This window comes from Dipodomys spectabilis, unplaced genomic scaffold, assembly GCF_019054845.1.
Source record: "Dipodomys spectabilis isolate Male_0828 unplaced genomic scaffold, ASM1905484v1 ptg000006l, whole genome shotgun sequence".
Taxonomy (NCBI): domain Eukaryota; kingdom Metazoa; phylum Chordata; class Mammalia; order Rodentia; family Heteromyidae; genus Dipodomys; species Dipodomys spectabilis.
The window spans coordinates 6,179,409-6,204,101 of record NW_024870683.1 but is presented as its reverse complement, the minus strand read 5'-3'; the positions used below and the strand labels follow the sequence as shown (position 1 = coordinate 6,204,101).

Sequence of the window (24,693 nt, the reverse complement as noted above, 5' to 3'; positions counted from 1 at the left end):
GGGACAGTGCCCAGGCCCAGAGTTCAAGCCCCACGACCAACAAACAAATAAATATAGAAATAAATGAAACATCTAGCCCAGACTCTACCCAAATTCAATTAATGAGTCTGCTAAGCAGCTAAATTTAGGCATATTAATACTATAAAAAAATCATCCCCAGGGGATGGGAAGTGGCTCAGTGGTAGAGTGCTTGCCTTGCATGCATGAGGTCGTGGGTTCGATTCCTCAGCACCACATAAGCAGAAAAAGCCAGAAGTGGCGCTGTGGCTCAAGTGTTAGAGCACTAGCCTTAAGCTGAAAAGCTAAGGGACAGCGCCCAGGCCCAGAGTTCAGGCCCCATGACAGGCAAAAAAAAATAAAGTAGAGCAGCCAGAAGCCAGTGACTCACACCTGTAATCCCAGCTACTTAAGGAGGCTAAAATTTGAGGATCATGGTTTGAAGCCAAACCAGGAAAGGCCATGGGACTCTTATTCCCAACTAACCATCAAACAACATAAGACCCTGAGTTCAAGCACCAGTACACCAACACAAAAAATAAAATCCTTGGATCATGTGTCAGAGAACTTGCTCAAGTAAGCCCAAGGCTTTGAATTCAATCCAAAATAATCAATTTAAAAAATAAAAGTTATGTACAACCATAAAACAAACATAATCCTTTCCTCTGTTGGCTAATAGCCAGGTGTATGTAGCACTTCAGTATTATTTAGAGGTTCCTACTCTATGTGCTTTAGCATACATCCTTCTCTGCATAGGGAATAAGAAGCAAACCAATTCAGGCATCCTTCCCTAGGTACCAGCTTTTTACTAGTTAATTGGAGTTAAGAGTCTCTCAGGTTTGCTGGGCGCCAGTGGCTCACACCTGTAATCCTAGCTACTTGGGAGGCTGAGAGCTGAGGATCCCGGTTCAAAGCCAGCCTGGGCAGGAATGTCCGTAAGACTCTTATCTCCAATAAACCACCAGAAAACCAGAAGTGGTGCTGTGGCTCAAGTGGTAGAGTGCTCGCCTGAGCTGAAGAGCTGAGGAACCAACCAGAGTTCAAGCCTTACGACTAGAGTAAAAAAAAAAATTCAATTCTGTCTACAATAGATGATTCAAAAACTGCAGTATTTATAAATGGAATTTCACACAGCCATTAGAAAGAGTATTATGTCATTTGCAGGGAAATGGATGGATATAGAACAAATCATGGTGAGTGGGGTAAGCCAAGCTCAGAGAGACAAGTCTCAGACTTATCCAATTAACCACCAAAAACAAGGAAGTAGAACAAGCACACATACAAAAAAGTGGGGTCTTCACACTATATATTCATGATTAGGATTGGTGCCCTTATAAAAGATGTAAAAAAAAAAAAAAAAGCCAAGTGCCAGTAACTCACACCTGTAATTCTAGCTACTCAGGAGGCTGAGATCTGAGGATCATGGTTTGAAACTAGCCCGGACAAGAGTCTGTGAACTCTTCAATAAGTTATTAAGAAAAGGCTGGAAATGGCACTATGGTTCAAGTGGTAGAGTGCTAGCCTTGAACAAAAAGAGGCTCAAAGAGAGAATCCAGGCCCTGAGTTCAAACCCCGGGACAGGCAAAACAACAACAACAAAAACCTGCAAAAGTTAAGTGCTAGTGGCTCACAGCTATAATCCTTGCTACTCAGGATGCTGAGATGTGAGGATTGCAGTTTGAAGCCAGCACTAGGTGCTGGTGGCTAACACCTGTAATTCTGCCTACTCAGTAGGAAGCTAAAATCTGAGGATTAAGGTTCAAAGCCAACCTGGGCAGGAAAGTCTGTGAAACCTTTATCTCCAATTAACCACCAAAAAGTGGAGCTGTGGCTCAAGTGGTAGAGTCCTAACCTTGAGCAAAAAAGCTCAGCACCCAGACCATGAGTTCAAGCCCCAGGACCAACAAGAACAACAAAAAGGATGCAAAAGAAAGCTGCTATTCCTCTTCAGCGATGTGATAAAGCATCAAGGCATTATCTCAATAGAACAAAAATTCTCAGGAGTCACTAAATCTGCTGGCACTTTGTTCTTAGTCTTCCCAACTCTCAGCACCAATATAAGCAATATAATTTAATTGCTCATTAACTACTCAAACTAAGGTATTCTGCTATAGCAACACAGTGAACCTAAGATACCAAGTATTCTTCTGAGACTACTGACAGTTTAATCTTAAGAAATAATAAATTAGTTCTACATACCTCTCCTACAATTGGGTAAACTTTGTTATACAGAATTGTATTTCTCTAATGTTTATTATTTTAAATTCCAAAACAAAATCAAACCACTAATACCCTAGGAACTTACTATTTCTGGAAAGGAAAACTGTATTACCTTTTCAGTACTAGTATGACCTATTTGAAAAAAAGAAATCACAGCAGATATGAGGCTTAGACTAGAATAGCCTCAATTCAAGGCTAGCCTGAGATACAGTATGAAATCCTGTCACAAAAGAAAGAGTCGGAAAGAGGGCAAAGGAGAGAACAGAAAAAAAGTGAGGAATTATAGAAAAAGCACATGTGTGAAAACTTAAAAGCTGCTCCATTATGCTAGTACATTATTCTTGCAATGTTATGACTTAGCCTGAAGCTATGTTTCAATCAACTAAGGTAATGCTAGTTTCTGCAGGCATGTTGATTTGTTCAGAAGAACCTCACCTTGGATTTATTCCAAAAAAGGCTTTCAAATGTTCAGCAGTAACTCCTGAAAGGAGGCCAGTCCAAATGTAGAATAAATCCCCCCAAAAAGCTGAATCTCTGATCAACAGGTGACCCTGGCTGTGAAGTTAGAGGATAGGTACACAAATAAATTTATATGCCTTAAAGCCTCAATAATTAGACAATACATTCTAGGTATTATAAATCCACTTCAATTTTAGATAATTAAACTTAGAGACTATTAACTGAATGTACAAAAATCACGAACACTTCTGTATGGCTATAGTACATAATGACATACAGAGAGCTTTAAAAGAACAACTGTGCACATGTGTGGTGTGGGGGATGGAACTCAGGGTGTTTTGTATGCTAACTGAATACTATCACTGAGCTCCATTCCCAGTCCCAGTCTATTTTAAGAATTAACCAGGAAAATAAATCTACACACAAATTTATGATTACATTGCTTACCTCATAAATGTTGGGGTGCCACATTTTGGTCAAGAATCTGAAGGTAGGTGGTGAATATGGATAGTCAATAGGAAATTTAATATGTGCCTGAAAAAAAAAGAAAGACATGCTAATAAATGAAACTAATTCATCTAATACTTCACCCTGTTAAACTCCCAAAGAAACAAAGCTTCTTTCTATAGAGCATACTCCTAAGTATAAAGTAACTCATTTATAATTTACTATCCCTAGTGATGAAGTTATAAAAGCATGATCTTTGAGGAATTCTTCAAACATATATGAAACTATGTTACACTGTCAAAACTGAAGTATTATAATTTTTAATTCAACTCATGGGAATGCATGTTACATCCATTGTTTTTCTTTTTTGTTCTGAAGTGCTGGGGATGGAATCCAGAGCCCTTCTTTCACAAGCTAGGCAAGCACTTGACCACTAAGCTACATGCCTAACATGGAATACTGATTTTTTTAATAGCAATAAACAACTAATAAGGCCATTCTGTACAGCATCAAAAATGAAAAGGTAGTATATTTTTCTTTTTACTCACATACTTTAAATATTATCTTCTCACCTAGAAATAACAGCATTCTGATGTAGTTCCTTATAATAGTTTTCTGCTTTATCCATGTTTTCATTTCCTTACAAAAAAAAAATACTTTTAAGCCAAGCAACAGTGGCTCATGTCTATTATCCTAGCTAACTGGGAAGCTGAAATCGAGGATTGCAGCTCAAAGCCAGGCTGGGCAGGAAAGCCTCTGAGACCCTTATCTCCAATTAACTAACAAAAAAAGCCAGAAGTGGAGCAGTGGCTCAAGAAGTAAAGTGCTAACCTTGAGCTTGACAGTGCCCAGGCCCTAAGTTCAAGCCCCAGGATGCCCCCCCCCCCAAAAAAGAATACTGTGTTAATCCTAATGATCATAAATGTAAAGATTTTTCTTTTCTGTGCTGGTCCTGGGGCTTGAACTCAGAGCCTGGGCACTGTCCCTGAGCTTCTTTTTGCTAAAAGCTAGCATTCTACCACTTAAGCACAGCGCCACTTGTGGCTTTTTCTGTTTCTGTGGTACCGAGGAGTCAACCCCACTAAGCCACATTCCCAACCCCATTAACACAATATTCTATCATATATATGATAAATACATATTCCATCATATTCATATAGATGAGCTTTTTTTTAATGATTTAATTATTTTGCAGCACTTAGGGTGCTTCTCTTTTGTTTCTTATTTTGGTGCTGTTAGGGACCAAACTCAGAGACTCAAGTATACCAGGCAAGCACTCTACCACTGAGCCAAATTCCCAATCCAGCTTCCCACATGTTTGCAATTATGGATACTATTGTAGTGAGTATCTTTGGTGAGCCCTCCAAAGTTCTTTGCTAGCTGGGCACCAGTGGCTCATGCCTCTAATCCCAGCTACTCAGTAGGCTGCGATCTGAGGACTGCAGTTCAAAGCCAGTGCAGGCAAGAAAGTCTGTGAGAGACTCATCTCTAATAAACTACTCAGAAAAAGCCAGAAGTGGTGCTGTGGCTCAAATGGTAGAGTGCTAGCCTTAAGCACAAAGAGACCCAGGAACAATCCCGAAGTTCAAGCCCCAAGACTGGTGCGACCACCCCTCCGCCAAAAAAAAAAAGTTATCTACTAAAAAAGCAATGAGAAATTTGCCAAAAATGGCTCACGTCTGCAATCCTACTCAGAAGGCTGAGATCATCTAAGGAGATTCTTATCTCCAATATAAAAAAGAAAAACAAAACCCAGAAGTGAAGTTGTACCTCAAACAATAAGACTACTAGGTAGTCTTGAGCAAAAAAGCTGAGAGACATTGTCCAGGCCCTGAGCTGAAGCCCTAGGACTGGCAAAAAAAAAGAAGATGAACTTTTTTAGAATTCTTGAAAATAGCCAAACCCAGAAATGGTGATGTACATATGTTGTACCAGCACAAGGATCTTGAGTTTGAATCTAGCTTTGGTCACTTATCAAGACTGTGAAAAGGATGGGAGAGAAAACAAAAAGCTTCCAACAATTCGCGAAAAATAGCTAAACTTAATTTTAAAAAACAAAACAAAAAGTTTTGGAGTTTTAAATTAACCTTCTCCAATCCTATGTATACAGCTCTGCAGAAGCTCTAAAAAGAAAAGGTCATGTTCAATGTGAAAAACGGGAGACGTCAGCTGTATCTCTTCCTATCACCCTGGTTAAGAAAAAACTTCCTAGAAAAGCTGGGTGTTGGTGGTTCACCCCTATAATCCTAGCTACTCAGGAAGCTAAGATGTGAGGATCACAGTTCAAAGCCAAGCCAAGGCAGGGAAGTCTGAGACTCATCTCCAATTAACCACCTAAAAACCAGAAGTGACAATGTGGCTCAAAGTGGTAGAGTGGCTAGCCTTCAGTGAAAAAACTTGGGGATAGTGCCGAGGCCCTAAGTTTAAGCCCCACAACCACTACCAACAACAAAATCTTCCTAGAGAATAAAGATATACCTTGGATCTCACATTATTCTAAAAAATTCGAAGCAGTGGTGATGACTGGTCTCAATTAAGAGTTTGCCACAAACACAATACCATGATTTACCAATAACTTTTGAAAACAAACTTCCTCACCCAACTGAGAAGAGTTCCACATACAGGAAGAAGCCTTTGAAATAGTGTTGCAATGTAGTTCTGAAATTGACTATCTGTCAGCCAAGATTCACCCTTCCAGTTTATATACTACCACATAGCCATCACCCATTTTAAGGAAACTACAAGAAACCACCAACTAAAAGGAGATAGGAGATTTAAATCACCAGATTCTGGACCCAGAAGTGCGGCACAAACCACACAAAATTCATGAATAAACACACAGCAATATGTTTCCCTCAAAAATTAGACATGTGTCAGTAGTTCACACCTATAATCCTCACTACTCAGGAAGCTAATACCTGATAATGACAGATTGAAGCCAGCCTAGGCAAAAAAATTTATAAGGCTCTTATCTTCAATTAACCACCAAAATGCCAGAAGTGGAGCTGTAGCTCAAATGGTAGAGCACCAGCCTTGAGCAAAGCAACTAAGGGAGAATGCCCTGGCCCTGTGTTCAAGCCCTCAAACCAGCACCCCCCCCCCCCCAAAAAAAGCCCCACTAACACAACATAACTCCAAACAATGACAAGAATGCTTAGTGAAATAAAGATACTGATATTTAAACAACTTTACAGAATTCCTAAAAGATTCAAACAGCAAGAACAAACAAAGGAGAATACAAACAGATGGTAATGCAGTATGTGAAAGAAGAATTCCCCCTCTGTACAGTGTGTTCACAAAAAAAAAAATAATAAAAAAGAAGAATTCAATAATGATATGGAAATCTTGGGGGGGAAAAATCAAACTGAAATCTTAGAAGACCTCAACTGCCCAAGTGAAAAAGCTCATTGAATACCTAGGGAAACAGAACAGAAAAAGTTTGAGTCAAGAGTATCAGATGTGGGCTGGGGAGGTGGCTCAGTGGTAGAGCGCTTGCCTTGCATGCCTGAGGCCCTGGGTTCGATTCCTCAGCACCACATAAGCAAAAAGAAAAAAGCCGGAAGTGGTGCTGTGGCTCAAATGGTAGAGCACTAGCCTTGAGCTGAAGAGCTGAGGGACAGCGCCCAGGCCCAGAGTTCAGGCCCACGACTGGAACCAAAAAAAAAAAAAGGAGTATCAGATGTTGAAAAAAAAGCAGAGGAAAAAAAAAGAAAAAAAAAAGAAAAAAAAGCAGAGGAATTAGATCAAACATTCAAACACATTGGAAATAACACACACACACACACACACACACACACACACACACACACACACACACACACACACACACACACACACACACACACACACACACACACACACACGAGACACCAGGAACTTAAAGAGCTCTCAGACTCCTTCAAAAGACCAACTTTATACATAATGGGAATAGATGAGGGAAAAGAAATGAAAATAAAGGCATTGATAAATTATTCAAAAAAAAGGGCAAAAAACTTCCCCAACCTTAAGAGTTTTGTCCATGTGATATAGACATACAGAACTCCAAACAAGACCACTGAAGAAATACCCCTAGATACTTAATGGTAAAAACACTAAATACACAGAACAAATAAGATTATAGGAAGCAGCAAAAGAGGAAGGCGACCTACAATGGCACTCATTTAGAGTAACAGCAGATTTCTTGATGCAAGCACTTAAGTGAAAGAAGGATATGGAAATATGTAATTCAAGCCCTAAAGGACAAATATCAACCTAGATTTAAGCTACCCTTCATAACTGGTGGAAAAATAAAAAAAATTCCATAATAAACATCAACTAAAGGAATTTTTTTGGGGGGGTCCGGTCGTGGGGCCTGAACTCTGGGCCTGGGCGCTGTCCCTCAGCTCTTCAGCTCAAGGCTAGCACTCTACCACTTGAGCCACAGCGCCACTTCTGGCTTTTTTCTTTTTGCTTATGTAGTGATGAGGAATCGAACCCAGGGCCTCAGGCATACAAGGCAAGCACTCTACCACTGAGCCACCTTCCCGGCCCATCTAAAGGAATTTATTATCACTAAACTAGCAGTACAAAAAATACCTAAGGGAAGTCTAGCTTAAGAAAAAATTAATAAATACAGGAATGAATATACCCTTCTAGATGAATAGCAAAACAGGAAGAGGAAAGACACAAGCATCACAAAAACAACAAAATGACAGGAACCACAGAACATATCTCTCAATAGAAATGTTAAAATGTTACTGAGCTCAACTCTCCAACTGAAAGACAGAACAGGCTGGGTGCTGGTGACAACCATCTATAATTCTACCTACACAGGAGGCTGAGATCTGAGAACTGCAGTTTAAAGCCAGCCCAAACAGAAAAGCCCATGAAACTTCATCTCCAGAAATGGAGCTGTAGTTCAAGTGGCAGAGCGCTAGCCTTCAGTAAAGAAGCTCAGGCCCTGAGTTCAAGCTCTAGGACTGGCACCAAAACAGAGAGAGAGAGAGAGAGAGAGAGAGAGAGAGAGAGAGAGAGAGAGAGAATGAATGAGAATGAATAGTAGCTTGGATAACAAGGTCTTTCCCTTCCCTTCCACAAATTATACCAACATTAAATACAGTGAAAGCAGGGGTTATACTGTGGGGGAGAGACATACAAAGCAATAAAGAAATCATCAAATGGTTTAAATAGGGATACAGGTAGACCCACTGCAACAATCATTAAAACGAACTTTACAACTTTGGGGGGGGGGAAGGGATAACAAAGGAGGAGGCAACAATGTTTGATAAGAAATGTACTCATTACCTTGCTCATGTAATTGTAACTCCTCTATACAGTATTTTCACAATTAAAAAAAAAGAAAACAAGGTCCAACTATTTGTTGCCTTCAAGAAACAGACCACTGATAAAGACAAAAATAGTTGAGAGTAAAAGGACCAAAAAAGCCTTTCCAAGAAAATGCACCCTGAAAGTAAACAGGAGTAGCCCTACTTACATCTATCTGCTAACGCTGACTTCAAGTTAAAATCATTCAGAAAAGGTCACTTCCTATTAATAAAGAAAATGATTACTAGGCACTGGTGGCTCACACTTCTCATCCTAACTACTCAGGAGGCTGAGATCAGAAGATTGCAGTTCAAAGCCAGCTGGGGCAGGAAATTACATGAGACTCTTATTTCCAATTAAACACCAGAAAACCAGAAATGGCACTGTGGCTCAAAGTGCTAGAATGCTAGTGTTAGTGAAAGAGCTCAGAGTAGCTAGGCCCAGAGCTCAAGCCCCACCACCACCAACAACAACACCAAAAAAAAAAAAGGAAGTGATTCATGAAAAGGAAATTACAGTTGTCAATATATAAGCATCAACACACTCATGCAATATGCAATATGCATCATATGTTCATTAAACAAAAACTCCTTGGTAAGATTCCCAACACAATAACAGTGGGAGACTTTAACAATAAATAATAAGTCATCCAAACAGAAGATAAGCAAAGAAAATGCAGATTTAAATGACACCACAAACCAAATGGACTTAACAGACATCTACAGAATATTTACCCAGTAACCCACAATATACCTTGTTCTCAGCAGCCCATGGAACTGTCTCCAAAACAGGTAAAATTCTAGGACATACTTTAAGTCTGAGCAAACACAAGAAAACTGAAATAATCTCATATCTGAGTATAATGGAGTTAAATGAGAACTCAACAGGCAAAAGGTAATACAGAAAATATATCAAATATATGGAAACTTAATAACACATTGTTGGATAACTGGTGGATCACTGAAGAAATAGAGAGAGAAAGAAATCAAAAAGCTTGGGGGTGGGAGAAAGGAACATTCAAATACATAACTGATTCAATTCAACTCAAACAAACCAAACTAGTAGGAACAGTAAAAATTAGGGCAGAAGTTAATGAAATAGAAACTTTTAAAAGTTTCTTTTTAAAGAAACTTTTTAAAGTCCCTCAGCTCTTCAGCTCAAGGCTAGCACTTTACCACTTGAGCCACAGCGCCACTTCTGCTTTTTTCTTTTTGCTTATGTGGTGCTGAGGAATGGAACCCAGGGCCTCAGGCATGCAAGCCAAGTGCTCTACCACCTTCCCAGCCCAATATTGATATTTTACATTGTTCTACATCGTCAGCATTCTTTTGGATGCAAATACTCAAGAAATTACAAAGGATATTCAATAGTTTATTGTAACGTAAGTTTTTTATGAAGATTATCTTGCCCAAAGAGTATCATATGTGTCTGAAGTACTACTAACATTGGCTAGGCTAAGTTATGATGTGTATTTGATGTATGAAATGTTTGAGATTTTTTTTTACAGGTGAGGATTGCCAGCCCTACATATATTTACACACACACACACACACACACACACACAATTTTGGTGCTGGTCTGGGGGACTTGAACCTTGAACTTAGGGCTGGGGCTAAGCTAGCTAGCACTCTACCACTAGAGCCACAGCTCTACTTCCAATTTTTTGATAGCTAGTTGGAAGATAAGAGTCTCAAACTTTTCTGCCCTAGCTAGCTTCAAACTGCAATCCTCAGATCTCAGCCAACTGAGTAGCAAGCATTATAGGTATGAGCTACTAACACTTGGCTCTTAACTTGTATTTTTTAAGTTACTGGTATGATCAAGACATAAGTTTTTCACTATTCACATGAGGACTACCTACTATTTTTAAAAATTAAAAGTGGGGCATTAGCTAATTGTGGTGGCATATGCGGTGGCAATAATTTTATCACTAGAGAGACTGAGAATCACAAGATCAAGGACAGACTTCGCTATATAGGGAATTCCAGACCAGAATCAAGTTAAGATCTTCATTCAAAAAAAAAAGCAATTACAAGATTAAAACAAATGAACTCTTCCACAAACCCAAATATAAAGTAAATACACTATTAGCCTGGCACCAGTGGCTCATACATATACTTGTAATCCTAGCTACTTAAGAGGCTGACATCTGAGGATTGTATTTTGAAGTGAGCCTGGGTAAACAAATCCAAGTGACTCTTATCCCTAATTAGGCAGCAAAAAGCAACAGAAGGGGAAGTATAGCTCTAGTGCTAGAGCACCAGCCTTGAACAGAAAAAGCTAAGCAAGAGTTGAGTCCCTGAATTCAAGTCATTACCAGCATAAAAAAAGACTATAATCTGTCATAATCTCACAATATAATACAATAATTCTAATTAGAAATTCAATGTAGCTCACTAAGCTCAGTGGAGTGGTGCATGCATACAATCTCAGCTACTTGAGGCTGAAGTAGGAAGGATTCCAAATTCCAGGGCAGCCTATATACACCCTTTCTCCAAAAAACAAACATACTATATATATAAAGGGTGGAGGTATAGCTCTGTGGTAAAGCATGAATGAGACCCTGGATTCAATCCCCAGTGAAATAAAAATACATACAACACATTAACATCTATACCGTATTATAGATTAGTTCTCAAGCAACTAAAGCTAAACAAAATTGCTCTAGTAATCATCTTTACATTTTCATTAACCTCTGGCTACAATGCCAAGTTAAGACATCTTCTGAAAAAGCACTATTTTGTGATAATGAAAACCAGCTACTCTTCAAAATCTAATTTATGAAGTGGTGCTGTGGCTCAAGTGGTAAAGAGCTCTCCTTGAGCTGAAGAGCTGAGGGACAGTGCCCAGGCCCAGAGTTCAAGCCCCATGACTGACAATAAAACAAAAACAAAAAAGCAGCAAAATCTAATTTAATCTTCCTGCTAGTATTTTTGTTGTTGTTGTTGGTTGTGGGGCTTGAACTCTGGGTCTGGGGACTGTCCCTCAGCTCTTCAGCTCAAGGCTAGCACTCTATCACTTGAGCCACAGCACCACTTCCAGCTTTTTCTGGTTATATGGTACTGAGAAATTGAACCCAGGGCCTCATGCATGAAAGGCAAGCACTCTACCACTGAGCCACCTTCCCAGCCCTCCTGCTAGTATTTTCAAGGTACCTCAAGACACTGTATCAAAACTGTTACTTTTAGCCAGGTGCTAGTGGCTTCTGTAATAGATGCCCAGTAGGCTGAGATCCAAAGACTATAAAGGTTCAAAGAACAGTCCTTGAGACTTAATCTCAAAAATCACCAGCAAAAAGTAGGGCTAGAACATGGTTCAAATAACAGTGACAACTAAGCAAGCAAGCTTTAAATTCAAATCATAATGCTAACGATAAAGAGATCAAACCCACACCCTTATTTGTACATTCCAGACAGATGCTCTACTATTGAGCTATATACAGAACTTCCGTAAATTAACTTTTATTATATATTCCCTGAGTTGAAAAAAAAAATCTTTTTTGGGGGGTTGGGCTTGGGGTGGGAATGGTACTGGGGCTTCAACTCAGAACCAGTATTTCAGCTTTGTTGCTCAAGGCTGGTGGCTCTACCACCTGAGCCATATCTCCACTTCTGTCTTTTTGAAGATAAGAGTCCCACAGACTTTTCTGGAGCTGGCTTTGCACTGAGATCAGGTCTCAACCCCCTGAGTAGCTAAAATTACGGCATGAGCCATGGGCACCTAGCTGAAAAGTAATTTTTAAATTAATGTAAAGTTCACATCTAGGATTTAGAATATGATCAATACTTCCTAACACACTTAAGAAATAACATGGGGCTGCGAAGGTGGCTCAGTGGTAGAGCGCTTGCCTTGCATGCATGAGGACCTGGGTTCAATTCCTCAGCACCACATAAGCAAAAAGAAAAAAAGCCGGAAGTGGCGCTGTGGCTCAAATGGTAGAGCGCTAGCCTTGAGCTGAAGAGCCGAGAGATAGCACCTAGGTCCAGAGTTCGGGCCCCACGACCGGACCCAAAAAAATAAAATAACATATTCTTAAGAGAATATGTACTTAAGTGGGCTGGGAAGGTGGCTCAGTGGTACAGTGCTTGCCTTGCATGCCAGAGGCCCTGGGTTCGATTCCTCAGCACCACATAAGCAAAAAGAAAAAAGCCAGAAGTGGTGCTGTGGCTCAAGTGGTAGAGCACTAGCCTTGAGCTGAAGAGCTGAGGGACAGCGCCCAGGCCCAGAGTTCAGGCCCCACAACCGGACCCCCCCAAAAAAAAGAAAAAAAGAGAGAATATGTACTTAAGTTTAAGAGAAGTACTTAAGTTTAAACAAAGAGCCTCACGCTTGCTACTTGAGCCATGCCCCAGTCCTTTTCACTTTTTTTCAAAGATAGTCCATTTTTCATCAGAGCCACAAACCTTCTACCTATTGGAATTACAAATGTGAACCAGGCCCAGCTTAAGATTCCTTGAGACGGTCTCACTAAGTTTTTGCACAAACTAGTCTTAGACCTTGATCCTCCCAATTTGTGTCTCTCAAACAGCTAGCATTTCAGACATTAAGTCACATACCTGATAGGCTTTAGTCATTATTAAAGAACTGAACATTGTATGCTACTACAGGCCAAATAATTCTCATATACTATTTTGTTGTTGATGGTCGTGGGGCTTGAACTCTGGGCCTGGATGAGGTCCCTGACCACTTCAACCTCAAGACTAGTGCTCTACCACTTTGAGCCACAATGCTACTTTCAGTTTTCTGATGGTTAATTGGAGTTAAGAGTCTCATGAACTTTCCTGCCCAGGCTGCTCTGAACCACGATCCTCAGTTCTCACCCTCCTGAATAGCTAGGATTACAGGAATGAGCCTGTAATCAAGCACCCAGCTTGATTCATATACCATTTTTTTAAAAAAAACTTTTTTATTCAGGAGCAGTGGCATATGACTATAATCTCAGCACTAATAAGGCTGAAGTCAGAAGAATCACAACTTGTTCAGACAACCATATATCAAAGTTTTTTTAAAAAACATAGGAACCAGGCACTCATATCTGAAATCCTAGCCTGCTCAGAAGCTGAGATATGAGGACTGAAATTCAAAGCCAATCCAGCAGAAAAGTCCACAAGACTTTATCTCCTAATTAACCAGTAAAAAGCTAGACTGGAGAGATGTGGCACCAGGCCTAAGAAAAATCATAAACAACAGAGCAAGAGCTGGAGGCTCTCAGTTCAAGGCCTAGAATCAGCACTAAATGAAGGAGTGAAGTGGGGGTGGGAGGGTAGAGAGCCCATGCCAGTGACTTATGTCTATAATACTAGCTAATCAGGAGGCAGAGGAGAAGGGAATGGAGGGCAGAGGAGTAAAGGGAAAACAGGAGAGGAGAGGAGAAGAGAGGGGAGGGGAGGGGAAGAAGGGGGAGGGGAGGCTAGGCTAAGATCTGAGGATCTTGGTTGAGAGTCAACTGGGACACACAAATCTCAAGACTAAGCAAGAGTACAAGGCCTGAGTTCAAGCTCCAGTACCTGACACACACAAAAAAAGAGGTGTTAAGAATGTAACTCAATTGCCCATGTAATTGTAACTCCTCTGTACAGTATTTTCACAATAAAAAAATAAAAATTAAAAAAAAAAAAAAGAATGTAACTCAGAAGCCAGGTGCCTGTGGCTCACGCCTGTAATCCTAGCTACTCAGGAGGCTGAGATCTGAGGATCAAGGTTCAAAGCCAGCCTGGGCAAGAAAGTCCGTGAAACTCTTATCTCCAATAAACCACCAGAAAACTGGAACTGGCGCTGTAGCTCAAGTGGTAGAGCGCTAGCTAGCCTTGAGCTGAAGAACTGAGGGACAGCACTCAGGCCAGTCTAATCAGCTAGCTGATTTTATACAAACACAGCTAAACAAATAATACAAGTAACTATATTATAACTTTCCAGTGTAGTTTATTACAGGAAATTAACTCAGTACTCTTTCTGTTGGTCATGAGGCTTGAACTCAGGGCCTGGGCACTATCTTTGAGCTTTTTCACTCACAGCTAGCAATCTACCACATTGAATCATAGCTCTACTTCCTGATTTTACGTGGTTAATTGGAGATAGAAGACTTGCAGACTTTCCTGCCTGTGCTGGCTTTGAACTGCAATTTTAGCCTCCTGAGTGGCTAGGATTACAGGAGTGAGCCACCTGCACAAAGCTAAGTCAATATTTATTTATTTATTTATTTGGTCAGTCATGGGACTTGAATTCTGAGCTTGGGTGCTGTCTTTCACCTCTTCAGCTCAAGGCGAGTGCTCTACCACTTGAACCACAGCACCACTTCTGGTTTTTTAGTGGTGTACTGGAGACAAAGAGTCTCACGGACTTTCCTGCTCAAGCTGGCTTTGAACCATGATCTCAGCCTCCTGAGTAACTAGGATTACAGGTGTGAGCCATAGGCACCCGGTTCAATTTCATTTTAAATACAGAAAAATGAGCTTTATTTCATCCCTATTCTCTTCAAAAACCCTATTGACAGCAAGAATAATAAAACAAACTTATAAGCTCACAAAATAAAGTTGGGAGAACAAACATAGAAGCTCACAAAGTAAATTTGGGAGAAAGAAGTAATTCGATAAAGAGATCTAACAGACACCACAAGACTGAAGCCTAAGTGTATGGGAGATGTAGAACAAGGAGGTGAACCAAGTTCATGCATATAGAAAAACCTAGAAACACTTAGGAACAGAACACTTAGTACTTCTGAAAGTCAAAGTGGGAGCTGGGGCTGAAACTGAAAGATGAAAGGATATATAAAGGAAGTTAACAAGTTAAACACCTAGATTATTTCCTTCAGCCTTTCAGAAAATGACTGTTCCCAGATAACAGAAGACTAAAGATTTATATTCAGGAAAGGTTAAACCAGAGAACCACTAACTTTGAATAGAAATTAGGTTAGAGAGGCTGGGAAGGTGGCTCAACGGTAGAGTGCTTGCCTTGCATGCATGAGGCCCTGGGTTCGATTCCTCAGCACCACAGAAGCAGAAAAAGCCGGAAGTGGCGCTGTGGCTCAAGTGGTAGAGCGCTAGCCTTGAGCTGAAGAGCTGAGGGACAGCACCCAGACCCAGAGTTCAGGCCCCATGACCAGCAAAAAACAAAACAGAAACTAGGTTAGAACTTTTTAGTTTTGCTTTTGTGCCAGTCCTGGGGCTTGAACTCAGGGCCTAAGCGCTTTTCCTGAACTTTCTTGATCGAGGCTAGCACTCTACTACTTGGGCCACAACTCCACTTCCAGCTTTTTTTTTTTGGGTCCGGTCGTGGGGCCTGAACTCTGGGCCTGGGTGCTGTCCCTAAGCTCTTCAGCTCAAGGCTAGTGCTCTACCACTTGAGCCACAGCGCCACTTCTGGCTTTTTTTCTTTTTGCTTATGTGGTGCTGGGGAATCGAACCTAGGGCGCCTCATGCATGCAAGGCAAGCACTCTACCACTGAGCCACCTTCCCAGCCCCAACTTCCAGCTTTTTTTGAGTAGTTCATTAAGAGATAAGAGTCTCACAGACTTTCCTGCCCTAGCTAGCTTTGAACCACAATCCTCCTATCTCAGCATCCTGAGTAGCTAGGATTAAAAGCATTAGATTAAAAGCAGTAGATTAATTAAAAGCAGAAATTAAGTAATCTGTAACTGAATAAATGATAAAACCACAAGCTATGTCACTCATCTACTACACAACCCAGAACCAACCCTGTATTCCATAAGTGGAGATTAGAGGATTATTCTCAATACAAACTATTTACTCAAGAAAAAAAAGGCTAGATATTGATATTTGAGGGCTCCTCAACTTGTTGAGGCTCATTTATCAGCAAGCTGTGCTCACAATTTTCCATCTATTACTCTTTGGTAATAAAGAGTAATAAATATGAAATATGAATAAAGGGCAAAACAAAATGAGACATTTGAGGAAAATCTCAAAATTAAACAAAAAACAATTTGAATAAAGCAAATACAAAGGAAACATTATAATTAATATCCTCAGCTTTTATTTCACAAAGTAAGAACAAGAAAAAAAAAAAGACTATCTTGTAGAGGTTGAAGGCATGGCTCAGTTGGTAAGAGCCTTAACCAATGAGCAAAACCATCAGATACCAAGTTCAAGCTCCAGTCTTGGATCCAAAAAAAAAAGTCTTCTAGTTAGTGATAATAAAACCACAACTGACTGGGCACCAGTGCTCAGAAAGCTGAGCTCTGAGGATTACAGTTCAAAACCAGTTCAGGAGGAAACTCCACTAAACTACCCAAAAAGCCAGAGGTGAAGCCAGAAGTGGTAGAGTACTAATCTTAAGCAGAAAAACTCACAGACAGTACTCATGCCATAAATTCAGGCCCCAGGACCAGCGCGCGCGCGCGCGCGCGCGCGCACACACACACACACACACACACACACACACAGTGTGTGTGCGCATGCGTACATACACACATGTACACACACACACACACACACAGTTGGAGAAGCATGTTGAATTACTTAGAAGTAAAATCATATGAGCCTCAAAGAAACTACAAGCAGAAAACAAAATAGACAAAATGATCACCACTAAGCTTGTTAACAGGCAAATGAGGGTTGTTTCGGCAATGCTAGGGACAGAACTCAATCAAGACCATTCACACGCTAGGCAAGTACTCTTCCACTGAGTTACATCCCCAGCCCATCAGGGTTCATTTTAACATCCATTCCACTCTTTTACACTTATATTTTCCATAATCAAGTTAAAGAGGACAATGAAAAAACATACAGTTTAAATAAAAAACATACAGTTGGTCTTTCCTACCAAAGGATTTTTCATCTGTGTTGAAACAGCAATTTGAGATTGAAAATATTCAAGAAAGGACTAAAGGTGTCCCCTCAGTAGTAGAGTGCTTGTCTTGCATGTGTAAGGCTCTGGGTTCAATCTCTATCATAAAAGAAAATATTTAAGAAAAAAATGACATCTGCACTAATTACTGTACTCTTTTTTGTCACTGAAGTAGGACAAATTAAGGAAAGTGAGGCAAGGGAAATAGGAACCAGAAATTCAGAGATAAACACTCTGTTAATATATTGATTAAAAGCACACTGGCCCTCTTTTCAGTTTCAAACTCCCTCACTAAGCTACAAAACCACCCTAAAAAAAAAAAGGCATCTTTTCTTCTTCTTTTTTGTTGGTTGTGGGGCTTGACTCAGGGCCTGGATGCTGTCCTTGAGCTCTTTTGCTCAAGCCTAGCACTCTGGCACTTTGAGCCACAGCTCCACTTCCGGTTTTTGAGTGGTTAATTGGGGCTAAAGGTCTCATGGAAACTTTTCTGCCCAGGCTGGCTTCCAACTGTGATACTCAGATCCCAGTATCTTGAGTAGCTAGATTACAGGCATAACTCACTGGTGCCTGGTGCATCTTTTCTTCTAACTTTCCTACTTGACTCAAATGAGAATTGATCCAGAATATCTATACCTAAAGAGGGAGGGAAGGAGACAGGGAAGGAAACGAATAGTAAAATATCTCTTTTGGTCACAAGTGTTCAAAAAGGAAAATATTTATTTGAAGGATATACACTGGCCTTGAAAGAAGCATCTACTTAAAGCTCATCTTTTTAACAAAGATACAAGAGAACAGATATCAATATAGTAACCCAAATTTAATAACTGACAAGGCTTAGAATTTTTTTCAATTGGTACTGGAGAGCCAGGTGCTGGTGGCTCACATCTGTAATCCTAGGAGGCTATAATCCTTAGAAGGCTGAGATCTGAGGATCACGGTTTGAAGCCGGAAGGGGCAGGAAGGTCATGAGACTCTTACCTCCAATAAATTACAAAAAAGAGCTGGAAGTTGAGCTGTGGCTCAAGTGGCAGAGTGGTAGCCTTGAGTGAAAGAAGCTCAGGGACAGTGCCCAGGCCCTAAGTGGACCCCAGAACAAGCAAAAAAAAAAAAAAAAAAAAAAATCGGGTTGGGAAGGTAGCTTAGTGATAAGAGTGCTTGCCTAGCATGCATGAAGCCCTGAATTCGATTCCTCAATACACAGAAAAAGCCAGAAATGGTGCTGTGGCTCAAATGGTAGAGTGCTAGCCTTGAGCAAAAGAAGCTTCAGGTGTAGGACGAGGCCAGAGCTGCAGCCCGCTTAAATAAAACAGCTGTAGAGTCTGACTCTCGGTGGTCTTCTTGGTGGGGGTCCTGCGACCTAGGCATAACATATTAGTGGGGGCTCGTCCGGGATCCTCCCAAAGACCCCCGAGACCTCAGACTCCAAAGGTAAAACAGCGCTGTCTTTGTTAATTTGTCTTGTCCTGTCGTTTGTCTATTTTACTTTTGTTTTTCCTTGTGAGGAGGGCCACTCCAATTCGTAAGGGGTTGTCGAAACGGACACGCTTGCACAACAGCCCTGAAGGAACTGGGAGACGTCCCAGATCCTCTTGTGGGGCGGGGGTAACTATGCGTGTGGAGCGGGGGTCCTTGGAACCCCGCCGTGTGGGGCGTGTGTGGCGAGGGGGTCATTGGACCCTCACCCGTGTGAATTGTCAGGCGGGGGTCGGTTCGGTGTTGGGCCGGAACTGACCAAGAGGCCTCCTAACCGAGGCCCAACTAGCCCACTGTGGGTCCACTCCTTCTGCTATGGGGCGTGGGGCGATGTGGAACCCCACCATGACAGAAATCAGCGGACCAACTCGGGAGATCTCCACTTCGTAAGCTTTTTTTCGTAACTGTCAGGCCTGCGTATGTTTTGTTTGTGCTGTTTTTTGGACTGTACCACTGACGGGACTGGAAACCATGGGCAACACTCCATCTAGCCCCCTAGACTTACAAAAAGAAACTAAGAAAGAGGAAAGGAAATTGTACCCCCCAGTTTTTCAGGGAGATAACTTGGAAGAAGAAATGTTTCCTCCCCCATACTCCCCTTCCCAGGTTCCTTCTGCAGAGCCTGAGAATGATCAAGAGGAGGAGGGAGCTAAAAAAGCCAACAGCCGAACCCTCAGCACCTGCCCTTAAAGTTTCTGAGGGGCCAGTCACTCGACGACACCGTGGGATCAGCCCCCCTTCTAGTGCAGCTGTTTTTCCCTTACACGCCATAGGTCCTGTAGATGCAGATGGTCAACAGCAACTCCAATATTGACCATTTTCTACCAGTGATCTATACAATTGGCGCACCCAAAATGCCCCCTTTTCTGAGAAACCCCAGGATTTAATTCGTTTGCTTGAAAATATTCTCTTTACTCATCAGCCCACTTGGGATGATTGCAGTCAGCTTTTACAGGTCCTTTTTACCACCGAAGAGAGAGACCGTATCGGAGAGGCTGCCCAGAAACATATCCCTGGCCCCACAGGAGCACCCATCACGGATCCTGCCCTGATCGCTGCCTATTTTCCTGAGATCCAACCAACATGGGACTACAATACGGTTGGAGGTAGGGAGCAACTCGTCTACCGCCAGGCTCTGTTGGCAGGTCTCAAGGCGGCGGCTTGCCAACCTACTAATATGGCCAAAGTTTATGATGTTAGACAGGGAGGAAGTCAGAGTCCGGCAGCATATCTTGAGCGGCTCATGGAAGCTTTTAGTCAATATACCCCAGGAGTCGGCTCAGATGATTATGTTTGCCTATATAAATCAAGCTGCACCAGACATAAAGCGAAAGTTGCAGGCTCTAGACAGACTTGGTGAGAAGTCTATTAGGGATCTAGTAGCCGTGGCAGAAAAGGTTTACAATAAGAGAAAGACAGAGGAGCAAAGACAGGAAAAGAAGGACAGAGAACATGAAATTGAGCATGAAAAGAGAGACTGGGCCAAGGAAAAGAGGCCAGACTTGTTGGACTCGCCACTATCGCATGCCGAGCATACCTGGTTCACAGACGGCAGCAGTTTCAGTTTTCGAGATGGAAAAAGGTTTGTGGGCGCAGCAGTCACCACGGACACTGAGATAGTGTGGGCAGAAGCACTCCCCCAGGGAATGTCTGCACAAAGAGCAGAACTAGTGGCACTAACAAAAGCCCTACAAATGGGAAAAGGGAAGAGACTAAACATTTACACAGACAGTCGGTATGCTTTTGCCACTGTGCATGTCCATGGAGCCATTTACCAAGAGAGGGGGCTGCTGACAGCTGAGGGAAAGACTATTAAAAACAAGCAAGAAATTTTAAGCCTCATCCGGGCCTTATGGGAACCAGCAAATATTGCCATTATGCACTGCCCTAGCCATGAAAAGGGAACTGATTCTATAACCAAAGGAAATAACTTGGCTGATCAGGCAGCTAAGGAGGTGGCCCTCCAGCCCAGAGCGGAAGTACTGACTCTAGTAGACCCAGGGCCATGAGCTTTGCCTCCTGAGCCTCAGTACTCCCAAGAAGACTTGGAGTGGATAAAGAAAATTCCCATGGCCTATAAACCCCCGGATAGAGAAGGAAACAAAGACTGGTGGAAAACTGGTGAGGGGAAACTTATCTTGCCACGAAGATTGGGCAAGGGGATTCTTAAGAGAATCCATTGGGGGCTGGGAAGGTGGCTCAGTGGTAGAGCGCTTGCCTTGCATGCCTGAGGCCCTGGGTTCGATTCCCCAGCACTACATAAGCAAAAAGAAAAAAGCCGGAAGTGACGCTATGGCTCAAGTGGTAGAGCGCTAGCCTTGAGCTGAAGAGCTGTAGGATAGCGCCCTGGCCCAGAGTTCAGGCCCCATGACTGGACCCCAAAAAAAAAAAAAAAAAAAAAAAAAAAGAGAGAATCCATCGGGTCTCTCACATGGGAGCCCAAAGAATGCAGGACTTGCTCAGAAGTAAAAATTAGGCATTGAGGACATAATTGTAAAGCCTGTCTGCTCACCAATGCCCCCAATCAACCGGTTACAAAAGGAGCTCGCCTCCATGGAGATAGGCCAGGTGTGTATTAGGAAGTAGACTTCACAGAAATTAAAACTGGAAAATCTGGATATAAATGTTTGCTAGTTTTCGTAGACACCTTTTCAGTATGGGTTGAAGTCTACCCAACAAAGCATGAGACCGCGAACGTTGTGGCTAAGAAGATCCTGGAAGAAATCCTACCCAGGTATGGCTTCCCATCCACCATCGGGTCGGACAATGGACCGGCCTTTGTCTCAAAAGTCAGGGAATAGCCGCGGCACTGGGGACAGATTGGCACTGTGCTTATAGACCCCAGAGTTCAGGGCAGGTAGAAAGAATGAATCGGACTCTAAAAGAGACTTTAGCTAAATTGGCCTTGGAGACTGGCGCAGACTGGGTATCGCTCCTTCCTTTTGCCCTGTTTAGAGTAAGAAATTCACCCTATCAGCTTGGCTTTACTCCTTTTGAAATAATGTATGGACACCTTTCACCCATTATCCCTAGCCTTCAGACTGAATTGCTTGCTGATTTGGATGATATTGAATTTCTGTGTAAGCTTGACTATTTACAGCTTAGAGCATTATATGATTATATGATTCTGCTTCTATTCCTACCCCCATTTGTTTAAACCAGGGGACTGGGTGTTTGTTTGAAGGCACAACTTGAGATCTCTGGAACCACTGTGGAAGGGACCTTACATGGTGCTACTGGCTACAGCCACTGCCCTTAAGGTGGACGGCATTGCTGCTTGGATCCACTGCTCCCACGCCAGACCGGCTGACCCCTTTGCACTGGATGACCATGGGGAAACATGGGAAGTTTCCAAGCATCCTACCCAACCACTCTGCATATGCCTCAAGAAAAGAAAAATGGACTGATTGTTATTGGTACTGTTGTTTAATAGTATGGTTAAGTCAGAGAGGGACTATACCTGTTCAAGATCAAGAGCTGTTGGAGTTTAGTTTTGGGCCAGAGCTACAAGATTGTGTCTCAGAACCATAAGTCAAGGGAGGAATGAAGGTTTAAAGTTTTGAGGCAGTGACCACTTGTTGCTTGTTTGTAGCAGAGCAACGCGTGGTGCTACATCACCTGGTTGTGTGCCTTTATAAGACCTGCAAATCCTTAGCTCAGGGCTTTCCTCCTGGGCTCCACTGTGTCGGAGTGTAGGACGAGGCCCGAGCTGCAGCCCGTTTAAATAAAACAGCTGTAGAGTCTGACTCTCGGTGGTCTTCTTGGTGAGGGTCCTGCGACCTAGGCATAACACAGGGACAGTGACTAGGCCCTGAGTTCAAGCTTCAGGACTGGAAAGAAAGAAAGAGAGAGAGAAAGAGAGAGGAAGAGAGGAAGAGAAAGAGAGAGAGGAAGAGAAAGAGGAAGAGAGAAAGAAAGAAAGAAAAAAAGAGGAGGAGAGAAAGAAGAAAGAAGGAAGGAAGGAAAAAAGGAAGAAGGTAGAGTTTGAATTCAGGCCCTTGCTCTCTGCTTCCTTGTTTCACTGGTGTTCTACCACCTGAGCCATAACTCCAGCTCAGCTTTTTGCTATTTTGGAGATGAAGTTGCTTATTACTCTTTTAGACAAGGTATATGTGTAACAACATGGATGGATCACTAACACTGCTTAATGGAAAAACACAGAATGAAGTATGAGAAATAATATCAAAATTATATAAAGATTAACAATACAGATTTTGTTTTTGTTTTTGCTTTTTTTTTGGGTCCAGTAGTGGGGCCTGAACTCTGGGCCTGGGCGCTGTCCCTCAGCTCTTCAGCTCAAGGCTAGCGTTCTACCACTTGAACCACAGCGACACCTCCGGCTTTTTTCTTTTTGCTTATGTGGTGCTGAGGAATCGAACCCAGGGCCTCAGGCATGCAAGGCAAGCACTCTACCACTGAGCCATCTTCCCAGCCCCAACAATACAGATTTTGTAGGAACAAGGGGGGAAAAAAAAAATCACATTGGAAAGGTTGCCTAGGAAGGAAAAAAAATGCAAACGGGGTAGGGAGAAAAAGAAGGAAGTAAAATAAGAGAAGTAATTTGCACATATCAATGACAAAGTAGATATAAACAAAGTATTAAGACAAACTTAACCTCTGGATTTGATATCCAAAAAAGAATTTAAGAGTTTATGGACTGCTATACAAATTTTAATAAACTTGTAATCCCAGCACTTCAGAGAATAAAGCAGGAGAGTTGTTCAAGGCTAACCTGAATAACATAACAAGTATTAAGAGTAGCCTGGGCTCTATAGTGAAACCTTACTTCAAAACTATTAAAAGGATGGGTGTTAGTGGCTCACACCTGTAATCCTAGCTACTTAGGAGGCTAAGATATGAGGATCATGGTTCAGAATCATGGTCCAAAACCAGCCCAGGAAAAAAATTAATGAGACTTATCTACATTTAACTAGCAAAAGTGAAGATGGTTCAACATGACAGAATGCCCAGCCTTCAGTAGAAAAGAAGTAAAAGCATGAAGCCCCAAGGTTCAAGGCCCAGTATCAGCACAAAAATAAGTAAAAGGAAATGCAAAACAAAAATAAAATGCTTATAGGTTGGATAAGTCAATCTAAATTTGAAAGTGATGGGAATACATAATAAAGAAATATAAAGCCAGGTAAGTCTTGCTTTGAAAGAGGTAACTAGTACTGCTGATAGACTATATAAATACTGCCTGAAAAAAAAAAAAATTAAGTGCTAGAAAATATTTTCTACATGAACTACCTACTTAATATTTTTTCCTCTTATTCCAGAGATAGCTAGGCCTTCTATTTTATTCATTTTTTGTCAAAAATTAAATATTCATATGTACATACTAACTTGAAAAAAATAGCAAGTACATATTTTCAAAGAGATAAAATAAAAATCACTAATAGAGTAGTTAACACTTCTACTCACCCGTTATTCCCACCCTCACAGAGGCAAAGCCTGGAAGCCAAAAGCAAGGCCACCTGTCTTAGAAAGCAAGAGGTAAAGAAAGAGATTTTTGATTTTCAGTATTCTCCTGGCCCAATCTCCCAGGATTGTGCCAAAGAAGCTGGCATCAACTAACCTTGCTTGAAACTGCTGCCAATGCCTGGAAGTCTTAGCCAGCTAGGTTTGGTCCCACTTATTTACACTGAAGACAACTGCCACCAGGTGGCAGCAAACCACAGCCAAGATTGTATAAGATTGTATCATATTTGAATCAAGTAGATTCAATTCCTCCAGGATAAAAATAACATTATATCATATTTTGTGTGCTTAAATTATCTTCACCTTTCTCTTTATGGTAGAGAGATTTCTACCACCAATCATATAATCACCATTCTAGACTATGACTACTATATTTTGATCATATTTTAGTATTTTCAGTTATACATGAAAATAATTCCACTTATGTCAACATAAGCATGCAATTAAACAATATACAGCTAAGCACAGAGATGTACACCTGTAATCCTAGAATGCAGAGGCTGGAAATGTGG

General features: G+C 41.6%; 1 protein-coding gene across 1 annotated transcript in view; it reads right to left on the bottom strand.

The window, feature by feature from the left end:
• Ube2r2 (ubiquitin conjugating enzyme E2 R2) overlaps positions 1-24,693 on the bottom strand; it is a 67,830-nt gene that overhangs the window by 18,974 nt on the left and 24,163 nt on the right. The window contains exon 2 of the mRNA XM_042695733.1: positions 3,124-3,210. Within this exon, the coding sequence (XP_042551667.1) occupies positions 3,124-3,210 (87 nt within the window). The remainder of the gene's footprint in view (positions 1-3,123; positions 3,211-24,693) is intronic.